General features: G+C 38.4%; 1 protein-coding gene across 3 annotated transcripts in view; it reads right to left on the reverse strand.

Moving 5' to 3' along the window:
- Positions 1 to 12,090, reverse strand: part of DCBLD2 (discoidin, CUB and LCCL domain containing 2) — an 88,363-nt gene that overhangs the window by 23,044 nt on the left and 53,229 nt on the right. For all 3 annotated transcript variants that reach the window (XM_019448138.2, XM_019448137.2, XM_019448139.2), the window contains 2 exons: positions 2,326 to 2,377; positions 72 to 144 (listed from right to left, as the gene is read on the reverse strand). In XM_019448138.2, the coding sequence (XP_019303683.1) occupies positions 72 to 144; positions 2,326 to 2,377 (125 nt within the window). The remainder of the gene's footprint in view (positions 1 to 71; positions 145 to 2,325; positions 2,378 to 12,090) is intronic.

The raw sequence follows: 12,090 nt of genomic DNA on the forward strand, positions 1-12,090 counted from the left end.
CCTACTCTGGAGTTTAAAAAAAATAAAGTTAAATCACAATGTTAACATAAGTCTATGTTACTGCGACTTACATCTCTGTATCCATGAGGGATTGTTCCAGAGATCTCAGCAAAAGGAAGCAAACAACCAGCTGGGCAGTACTTACTGTGAAATGAAAACAAGTTCAAGGGTATATACAGTGTACTTTCTGGGGGAAAAGAACAAAAACCACATATTCATTTTTCAGCTCATTTAAAAAGTATAATCTCACTGCCCTAAGAGAAGCACCACTTCTAAAAAGCCCTTTTTTTTTTTAGTTCGTAATGAATGGTAGACATTTTTACTATATGATCTATTCATATTTAATATGAATTTAATAGCTACAAGCTATTCTATTTTGTGAATGAACCACAATTTATTTTACCAACATTCTACGGATCAAATTTAAGTTGACTTAAAATGTTTGGCATTTATTCATTTATTTACTCATTCACCCACCCATCTACCCACTCAACACATTTATCCGAATGTCTATTTTGTAGTCTGTTAAGTGCTGGGCTGTGCTAGGTACTGGGTTTACAAACATCAGCCAAATAAATATGCCCCCGTTTTCACTATGTCTATGCTCCAGAAGTCGGGGGAAGGACGTTAAACTGATACCTAAATGAGTAATTAATTAGATTATGATTTTGCTACGAAGAAAAGGTGCTCCCTGAAATAAGTAGGAGAAAGCAAAGTTAATAGAAGTAAAAAGTAATACAAACATGCAGTAAATTTACTATGTGCCGAGCAGCCTTCTGAGTACCTCAGGTAACCCACACAAGAACTCTAATGGTAGATATCATTATTTTCCTCATTTTACAGATGAGGAAACTGAAAACAGTGTGCCCAGGTCCCGCAACTGGGAACTGCCAGATGGGCTCCCAAGTCTAAGTTTTTACACCAGGCTCTGCACTGCCTCAGTCAGGAAACAGGGCTCTGAGGAAGTGAAGCCTCATCAAAGGGAGGGCAATGCACCCTCATGGACAGGAACAGCAGGCCCATGAAGCAAGGGGGCCTGTGTGTGTGTCATCAACGGAGGATGACCAGTGCAGGTAGAGTACAGTGAGCACTGTAAAACTAAAAGGGTAACATTAGTTTGAGAGAAGCTGGAGAGGTAGGCAGGGGCCAGATCATGCAGAAGCCTTGGGAGCTATGGTGAAGAGTCTGGAATATATTTCTAAGTAAAAATGGGAAGTCAATTAAGGATTTTGACAGCTTATACACACAATCTGATTCATATTTCCAAAAAGGATTATTCTGGCTCCTGAGAAGAAAGAGACTGTAAGGAACTACGAGTGGAAGCTGAGACATCGTTAGGCTGGTAGTGCCATAGGCCAGGCAAGAGAGAACGGCAGTTTGCATTTGGGTGGTGATGACAGAGCTGAGAGGAGAGGCTACAAGACCCTCAGGCAGGGCTGGGTGCCACACACTGATGACAGAGCCACCTCTGCTGATCGGGATCCTCCCTGAGTGCTGAATAGAGTACCCATCCCTCACAGAACTATTCTGGAAGACAAAATAAAGGTTGTTCTTTGGGGAGTGGCAGAAAGCTGGGGGGAGGTTAGTGACATAGCTCTTACAAGATGGGAATAAATTTGCCAGGCAGAGAGTAAAGCGATTCTAGGCAAAAGTTCAGATAGCTCAGAGCAGTGTAAAGAATCCAGAGCTGTTTCAATATAAGTATGTAAGATGACATTGGAAAATTGGCCCAAGAGCTACTTGTGAAGGATCCCGAAACCAGGCTAAGGAATTTGGATGACATCTGCCCTAAGAAGGAACTCATGAAGATTTTAAAGTAGGGGAATGATCAGACATGTATTTTAGGATGTAATTTGGCAGCAACGTGAGTGGTGGAATAGAAGCCAGCAAAGGTTAGTCCCAGCCGAGACAAGAGACAAAGAAAGCAGCGAAACAGTAGTAGAAATGCTGCCTGGGCAAGAACACTGAAGAATTCAGTCCCAGCCGAAATCATTCTCTTCTCCTTTTTGAGAAAAGATAAGTAACGCCTCTAGCTTCATTAGCAGTTTTGCCAGGCTTTGAAAAGCAACTAGTTCTACTTTTAAAGTATATTAAATTATACTGTCATTGTAGAGAAGATCCAAATGCTACAATTAAAGCAAAATTTAAACATGGCCACTCAAGGGCTTTAAACAAGCTCTAATTTGCTGACATCTTAGAGCAATGATTATGTGTCATGTGTGTGACACATACATTAATGTACATTATCTTTAGTGTATAAAGAATAATGATGAAGTAGATGAAGAATAACAGTGAAGGGAAAAAAGGTTACAAATACAGTCATACCTGAACTCAGGTTCCAAAAAACTGGATGCAGTGTCTAAACAAGTAATCAGATCTAGAAAAACAAAAACAAAAAACAGATTCAATAATACATACTTTTACTGAACACCAACTGTTTCCAAATCCCAAATCATATTGTTCTAAATTTTAAATCTCAATAGCTGTCAAGGTAGTACTAATAACTTTTTACAAATTTTTGTTGATCAGGATTTCCTTGATTTTAAAGTATCTTGACTTCTAGGGCTCTGTCTCTCCAATACTGTTTGCTACCACATCACCTCATTGAGTCCTGTATCAAAGTTACACAGATGAGTGTAATTTACAGACATAAAATGACTTCTACAAAATATAGCTCCTGAAAAAATAAAAACTTTTTCATTATTGTATAGCTTAAAAAACGATCCTTGCTAGTTACACACAAGGAAAACAGTGACAAAAGAGAGGTGAATTGGGGCGCCTGGGTGGCTCAGTCGGTTAAGCGTCCGACTTCAGCTCAGGTCACGATCTCACGGTCCGTAAGTTCGAGCCCCGCGTCGGGCTCTGTGCTGACAGCTCAGAGCCTGGAGCCTGTTTCGGATTCTGTGTCTCCCTCTCTCTCTGCCCCTCTCCCATTCATGCTCTGTCTCTCTCTGTCTCAAAAATAAATAAACGTTAAAAAAAAAAAAATTAAAAAAAAAAAAAAAGAGAGGTGAATTAATTTTGTTGCTCTAAGTAACTAAAACCTAGTCCATGGCCAGGACCAGCAGCACCAGCATCTTCTGGGAACTTAACAGCAATTCAAATTCTTGAATACCTTCCAGACTTACAGAATCTCTGGACGTGGATACTCAAAAATCTGCTTTAACAAATCCTCCAGGGAATTCTTAAGCACGCTAAAGCTGAAGAAGCCCTAACCTAAATAAGACGGAACTTCAAAAATTTAACATTTCTATCTAGAAACCAAATCCGAGCAAGAGGTAACTTGTTTCATTAAGACTTAGCTCACAGACTGGGTAAAACGTGGCTTTAGGTTCAAAGATGTCAATGGCTTCCTTCTGCTCTTAGCACAGAGGGCAGAGCTGTCAACATGGCCCACAGGTCTTGAGGTGCCTGGTCCCGCCTAAGTCTTGTTTTGTACCTGTGCACAGGTTTCTTGCCACATCCACCCTCTTTGGTTCCTTGGGTGCATATTGCTCTCTTGACCGAGAATGATTTTCTACTGTCCTTTAGCCTTGCTGGCTTAACTACTGCATCCTCACAGAAGCTGTTCCTCACTTTCACAAGTCAAACACCTTTAGCACATGGTAGGCACCTAAGGCTTTTTGTTTGTTTTAATGAATAGGTGACTATTACATGTTGTCAAAGTACCACGTGTTATGTAAGAACAATCCGTTGACGTAATCACGGAGCTATAAGCAACATCATTTTACGATGCCTAGTCTATGGACAGAAAAGGCTTTTAGTCCTCATCTTTGTATCTATTGACAGCAATCACAGCATATGGCCTAACAGGAAGCTTTCAATCAACATTAATGAATAAAGGGATGAATAAAAGTCTGTGACTGTTGGCATGTTTGGCTAAGTCCATTCATGGATAGCCTGTATAGAGGAAAAACTAGGCCTTAAGGCAATCACAAAAGTAAGTGATTTACATATAAATTCTTGGCCAAACAAGTGAGCTGAGGGTGACAATACACTGATGAGAGAACACCCCACATGCATCCTAGCATGCTGACGGATACAAATGTTTGTTAAATTAATGGGCACCACAGCAAGCATAGCATCACTGATTATTCTAGCTTACAATTCTGAAGAAATTATCACCCAAACGAAATCTGAAAGACCTACAGCTAGTAACTGTTATGCCAATAGAAAAGTGATTATTTTGAGAGTGATTACATGGATTCATATCTACACACCATAGACACTTGAATGATAATTAAATCTGTGTTTTAGGAGTTTAAGAGAATACATGCCTGGATAGGGGTTCACTAAGACCTGGCTGAATGACTGGGAAAAGCAGACACACTGAATTGCCTATACCCTAATTATTCCTAATTACTCCACACTGCATCAATGAGAACTGATTTTCTGCTTTCCTGCTCTACCAAAAGAGTTTCTATCTTCTAAGATTAGAGGTTCAACTTCTAAAATTAACAGCCTGGGTTGCAAAGGTACCTGTGTGGTCCAACATGGCATTCAAGCCATAGGAAGACTGCCAGCTGGCCTCATTACCTTCAGGCCACATGCCAGAATGCTGGTCAACTATGGATATACTTGATCAGAACAGGGTTTTATTATAAGTCCATGCAGAACTGAAATTCCAGATTATGCCATGCATATGTATGCAACTCACTTGACCTTGCTTTCAAATTCCATGGAGGCTCAAAAGAGGTCCCTAGGAGGAAAATAGGTATTGAAAATGGACAGCTATGAGGAGAGCCAAGAAGACTAAAGACAGAGAAAGGAAATCATGATTACAAATATTGAGCTTTACAACTGCACAAAGGCAAAGAAAGAAAACATGGAGCAGGCAATTAAGAAGCTTTAAAACGTGTCTTTCCTGAAAGCTTTTCCCAAGTAAACAATCTTCCAGAAAACCACTATTACTACAAACCTTCTAGCTAATAAGAACACAGCTGAGGCAAGATAAATAGAACTCAAAAGAAACCATCTGCCTAAGAGACTTCTGATAGCAATGTATAAGAAATTATATAAATGGAACAGAAGAATCCAGAAATAAGTTCTAAATTTAAAGCCAGCTGATTTTGACAACGATGCCAAAACAATTCAGTGGGGAGGAAGAAAGGTCTTTTTAACAAACGGTGCTGTGAAAAGAGGATATCCACATGCATAAGAATGAAACTGGACCCCTACCTCAGATCCCATACAAAAATTAAAGGGGATCTAAATTTAAGAGCTAGCACTATAAAACTCTTAGAAGAAACTAGAGGTATAAATCTTGATCTTGGATTAAGCAATGTTTTCTTAGATATGATACCAAAAGCATTATAGTCACACAAAAATACATTAATTGAATTCTATCAAAATTAAAAACTTCTGTACTTCAAAGAATGCTATCATGAAAGAGAAAGATAATCCACACAACGGGGGGAAAATATATGAAAATCATATAATCTGATAAGGACCTAGTATCCAGAATACATAAAGAATTATTTCAACTTGATTTTAAAAAAGACAATCAACCCAATTTAAAAATGAGCAAAGGATCTGAACAGACATTACTCCAAAAAAGACATACGAATGGCCAATAAGCACATAAAGATATTCAACATCATTAACCATCAGGAAAATGCAAATCAAAGTCACAATGAGATACCGCTTTATACCCACTGGGATGTCTAGAATCAGAAGGACAAATAGGACTTGGAGAAATTGGAACCCTCATGCACTTCCTGAGGGATTTTTAAATGGTGTAGCTGCTTTAGAAAAGAGTTTAGCAGTTTCTTAAAAAGAGATTCCATATGACCCAGCAATTCCACTATTAGTATATACACAAGAAAACTGAAAATATGTCCATACAACCCTTCACAAATGGTCATCAACTAATGAATGGAGAAACAAAATGGGATATATCTACACAATGAAATATTATTCAGCCATCAAAGGGAATAAAGTACTCATATATGCTACAACATGAACTCAAATACGCTAAGTGAAGATGCAAGTCAAAAAAGACCATACTGTCTGACTCCATTTATATGAAATGTCCAAAATGGGTAAATCTATAGAGAAAAAATCAGATTCGTGGTTACTGAGGACTGGAGAGGGAGAGGGTTAAGAGGTAGTGAATGGGAGATCACCACTACTGACTATGGGGTTTCTTTTGGGGTGATAAAAATGTTCTAAAATGGACTATAGTGGTGGCTACACAACTCTGAATATACTGAAAATCAGTCAAGTGTAGTGAGTAGGTGAATCATATGGCATAATAAAATGATAATAAAAAATTTTAAAGTGAAGAAAAAGATGCTATTATAAAAGCAGTAACAGTTTTCCTTTATATAGAGCACATCTGCATTGAGGGATGAAATAAAGCGTAGTAAAACAGTCAGGACTGGCAGTTCACTTATTTATTCATTTGTTCACTCAACAAATACTTAGGTAAGTATGTATGATGACCAGGTGTTGTTCTAGCTACTAGAAATAAAGCAAAGAACACTCAGACAAAAATCTCTGCATATAGGGAGTGTATGTACCTTGTGTGGGGTGATAAGAGAAAATAGACACGAGTATGAAATGGACATACTATTATTAGGTGATAAGTGCATTAGAAAAATAAAGAAAGGAAGGCAGTTACGAAAAGTTAAGGGGTTCCGATTTTAAGTAGCATGGTCAGGAAAGACCTTACTGAGAAGGTGGCAGGAGGTGAGGGAGTGAGGCATGAGGTACGTGGGTAACGGAGAATAGGCAGAGGAATCACAAAGGCCCTGAGGAGGGAGCATGCTCAGCATGGTGGCTGCCAGAGTGAACACTGGGAAGAAAAGTAAGCGATGAAGTCAGACAAGGAAAGAGAAGCCAAATCCTATAGGGTCCTGGAGGTAAGGATGTTGAACAAAGAGAGAGGAGACTTTCATTCTCATGCTCACCACTGGGTTGAGAGTAGGTTGAAGGGGAGATGGGGAAGAAACAAAGGTCAGCAAAAAAAATCTCCTGCCATAATTGAGGTAACTTGAATCGGAGTGGCAGGAGTGGAGGTGTTGAGATGTAGTCCGATGCTGATATTTGTTCATATATATTCTGAGAAGTGGCCAATGGATATAAAGTTTGAGAGAGTCAAAGACAACTCTAAGGTTTCTGGCCTGAGCAAAGTGAAAGCTGAACTTACTATATGTAAAGTGTTTAGGCAGTGATCTTAATAATGATAAAGTACTCATCGCAAACTCAACTGTCATGCTAGATCCACTTTCAAAGTGCGAGACAGTATATAATTTGCTCCGTTCTTAACTAGGAGCTTCTGCATGGGATTAAAAAAAACCCAATATTAAATACATACGAGAGAGTATTTATAACATACGTATTATTAACAAAACACTAAACAGAAGTTATAGGTTCTGGGCCATAGAGAGTGGCAGCAGTGATGTGCAGAATACCCTCAGCGGTTCTGAGGAAGCTGACTGGCATTCTATTCTCTTTTCCTTATGCAGCCCAAGGGAGACCTGGCATCTGCAGTGTAGACGCTACACTAGTCTGAGCAGTACAGTCCAACCCAGAGTGAGTGTCATCATGATTCCTAGAAACAGAATTCCCCTAATATCTGCCACCTTCCTTAACCCTGGAAGGCTCTCTAGAAGACAAAGGCCTCAGGTAGGGTTTGAAGGTAGAATCATGCAATTGTGAGGAAGAACAGGAGAAAATGCAAGAACAAAGGCAAGCCAACAGTCAACAACAGGATGACAGATTTCAGTTTTCTTAATGAAAACACCAACATCAGACTTTCTAAGATAGCTCCCAACTTAGCAAAACTACTGTCAGCCATAACTGATAACCTATGCACAAGTTTGTTTTTAATTTAAGTACAATTAAACATTTTTCCAGTACATAAAAACTGCATAGGCTGGGCTTCCTTATAATTGCCCCATGAAATATTTACTTAAACATGAGTCTAATGTTAACCCATACATAACACCATAGAAATATGAAATATTTTAGAAGTTCAAAAATCAATTAAAAAATAGCATACTGGTTACTATCTTAGGAATGTTTTCCATTCACAGCACTGGCCATTTCTGTGAATGCAAAATTATGAAATAGATTTAGATTCTCCCCCAATTAATACTCGGTTTTGTGTTACTGAATGAATTGAAAACACTCTCAGCAGTGTTAGCACTGTGACTAACAACAGAACACCAACTATATTAACTGCAGGGTATAATTTTCGTCCAGTGAAGGAAAGGTAGCTTGAGTACCTATATTCATTCTAACTCAAGAAAGCATAATGTATCATAACTAAGTTACTCTATTTGGCAGAAAGAAGAAAATATATGAAGACGACGACGTATATTCCTCTCCTTTATTTGCTCTAATGTTCTTTAACAAATTTCCCAGAGCCTGAAGGAACACGAAGTCATGCTTTCTAATTCACACTTTGTCAGCAATCTTGCACTGTAGGTGTGCAGGTACTTTGTTCAAGTGCTACAGGATGCAGGACAAGACTCTTCTTGTTGCTAAGTTCTCCCGCCAATATTACCATGTGACCTTGGGCCTAAGTCTTTGTTTCTGTGATAGGAACCTGGCATTAATCTGTACCATCTGCAATTTAGTGAAGGAAAACTTACCTATACAAGAGAACAGAATTTACTGTGATTCAGAATCAAATAACATTTACTCAGTGGCAGATATTAAATGAGGTATTTTACATCTTCTTTTATGTACTAAGATTAGAGATGAAATCTGATGTTTCTCTTAGAAATATTACACTGCCATCTATGGAAGCTGAGTCTACAGTAGGAGCTTAGATGAAAATAGTGAATGCTTCCTTAGGGACGAAGCAGGCATGACTGAGTTAAGTAATTAACAACTTAGGCTATAAGATGTACATACATGTGGTGAATCAAACCCTCTTCACACCTAAATTCCTATACATGTATATTAAAAAACAAATACAAGAATATTAAAAATATATAAATATAAAATATACGGCATTAAGATATAAAATATTACATTATTAATATACACAAGATATTAAGATTAAAAGATTATAAAACATTAAAATTCTTCTGTGAACTACATGGTATCTAGGGCACTAATAAATACCATCAGTAAGAGCAGCAGTGAAAAATTATGTCATTGGGTAATGGAAGACACCACACAAACACGTACTTACTCCCTTCAAAGCATTGCTAACTCACTAAAAAAATGAAACACATACAAAACACTAAAATCATTAAGGCTCTTCAGGTTATCTGTCAATGTGGAATAAATTCTATCCCATAAATGGAATCACCTCTTTGGGTTAACAATCTCCTAGATTGTTTTTAAATGCTCTTTCTCTGCAAAATTGTTAAATTTACTGGTCAGCACCTTTCTTCTACAAATTGACACCAAAATACAGATATTTTCCTGCATGCATATACATTGCATAATGTACACAAACACAACACATATACATTTGTGTGTAAATAAGGATACATCTAAAAATATGCATATAAACTGAGACTTCATTAATAAAATCTTACTTAATAGTTTAAAAGTTTTAAAATGTTTGCCAGATATGACAATAACAAAAACTAGGGACATATCAGAAACACCAAAAACAGAAAACTAGCTTAGTACTCAAAATACAAAAGTTTGTATAAAAATTACTGTACAATTAAGGTAGCAAACAATCTTAACCCATGCTCTATTTTTAAAACCAAAACCATCCCATGGAAAAAAAAAAACATACAAAGCAAAACAAGAAAACACAAAACAACTCGTTACAGAAATCTGCACTCTGTTACAAAGTAGTCCTCTATTCTTTTTTTTTTTTTTTTAATTTTTTTTTTTTCAACGTTTTTTATTTATTTTTGGGACAGAGAGAGACAGAGCATGAACGGGGGAGGGTCAGAGAGAGAGGGAGACACAGAATAGGAAACAGGCTCCAGGCTCCGAGCCATCAGCCCAGAGCCTGACGCGGGGCTCGAACTCACGGACCGCGAGATCGTTGCGGGGCTCGAACTCACGGACCGCGAGATCGTGACCTGGCTGAAGTCGGACGCTTAACCGACTGCGCCACCCAGGCGCCCCAGTAGTCCTCTATTCTGCCCCATTTCATTTACAAGTTGATATAACCTAATGTAAGACAGAAAAAAATGGAAAATATTTGCAAAGAAAAAAAATGTGGTTAAAGAAGGTAGCAATCAGAAAATTTTTAAACTATTGGTGTTAATTCTAGGAATAATCTAACATATAGCAACAATGATCCTGTCAAATGGGAATATTTCCTAGGCCCAGCTGTTGGTAACTTGTAAGCAGACTGTTATCAGATGGTAAGGGGTCAGCAAGCAATAAATAAACAAGTGTTTATGAATTCCAACTAGAAAGTACATTAATACCTACATTGGTTCGTCTTATTTCGCATGAAATTTTAAGCTATTTACTGTTTTTCCCAACAAAAAAAGTACAAACTTTAATATGACCACCACAAAATTCTGGACTGGTGAAATCTGAAACAAACAGGTTTAACATTAGTTTTTAAGTGATGCATTCACATTCTACAGAAGGAGAATCTATCAATTCCCCGCTGCGCGTGCACTCACAGACACACACGCCTGCTCCTCTCACTGATGACACATAACAAACACAGGCTGCCTTAAAGGACCTGAAGTCTTCCATGCAAATGCAGATGTATTTTCTGAGCTCACTGTCCTACAACTAAAATAACTTAAAAAAAAATTATGGCCCAGAGTCATCCCAGAAATGTTGAGTTTGTCCTAGAAGCTGGCTAATGTCGAACAGATTCAAAAACCAGGAATTTGGATCACTCACCTATAAAATTTATTTTATTTTCAAGTCCAGAGGTAAATGCTATTTTTAATTTTACATTTTAGAATGAAAATGTCGGTATCACTTATTACGATAGTGGATAAAAAGATCTGACTTACTGACTCTGGACCTCTGAGCAGCTGCTTTTGCGTCTCTCAGTAGGACCAGCTGTAACTCAGGAGTTTCCCTCTATGGAACTTCTCACCGGCGGTTGCTAGCATGTCTAAGATGGCTCTAGGGTCTACATACTTCTTCAACTGCAGAAAGTCTAGTTGGAATTCGATGGAATTACACCAACTCAGAGTAGAAACACCAGTCCTCTAATAATTACTGCACGTGTTAATATTTTTGTCTTTCCTTGCTACCCAGAGGGGACACACAAAGACTTTTCACTGGTGTTTTCAATCTTTCAAAAATGAGGTTTACAGGTAAGAAAGAGATAACTGGCAATGGAAAAGATTGGAAACTACTGATCAAAAACCATTAAAAATAACAGTAATGGGGCGCCCGGGTGGCTTGGTCGGTTAAGCGTCCGACTTCGGCTCAGGTCGTGATCTCATGGTCCGTGAGTTCGAGCCCCTCGTCGGGCTCTGTGCTGACAGCTCAGAGCCTGGAGCCTGTTTCAGATTCTGTGTCTCCCTCTCTCTCTGCTCCTCCCCTGTTCATGCTCTCTCTCTGTCTCAAAAATAAATAAATGTTAAAAAAAAAATTTAAAAAAAAATAACAGAGTAATGAAACCTTAACTGGACACAAAAGTGAGGAGGACAAAGGTACAGTGTCCTAGATATGACCCCAGCATTGCAGCAGTTCAAAGATTCATACAAGAGGGCTTCTTTATGTCCAAAGCCTCTTACTACCACTTAAACTCATGTAGGAAGAACCTTAATTCTTTGAAATGTTTCCTTGGAGAACACAGGTCTGATTCTCAAGTCTTTAAGAAGAAATAGAATCTGGCTTAACTGTAGAGTCACATTTATAACAAGAACTCTTAATTCAGTCATTTCTGACCCAGTGTCCTCCAATAGCCTCTTAACTGGACTCCCTACTATTATTCTTCCCTGTCTTCAACTCATTCACAGAGCAGGGAAGGTCGTAAAAACAAACAAAAACACAAATCCAGTCATATCGCTACTACCCTGCTCTAACAGCTTCCATGTCCTCTTAGGAAAAAGCTCCAATCGTGACATTTTCTATAAGGCCCTGAATAACAGAGCCTACTCACCACTCAGTCAACTCCATGTTAGCTGCGCCAGATTCTTTTCCGGCTTCTCTGAAGCTCCTTCCACAGGGCCTTTGCATTTG

Source organism: Panthera pardus, unplaced genomic scaffold, assembly GCF_024362965.1.
Source record: "Panthera pardus isolate Hobbes unplaced genomic scaffold, ASM2436296v1 HiC_scaffold_16, whole genome shotgun sequence".
Classification (NCBI taxonomy): domain Eukaryota; kingdom Metazoa; phylum Chordata; class Mammalia; order Carnivora; family Felidae; genus Panthera; species Panthera pardus.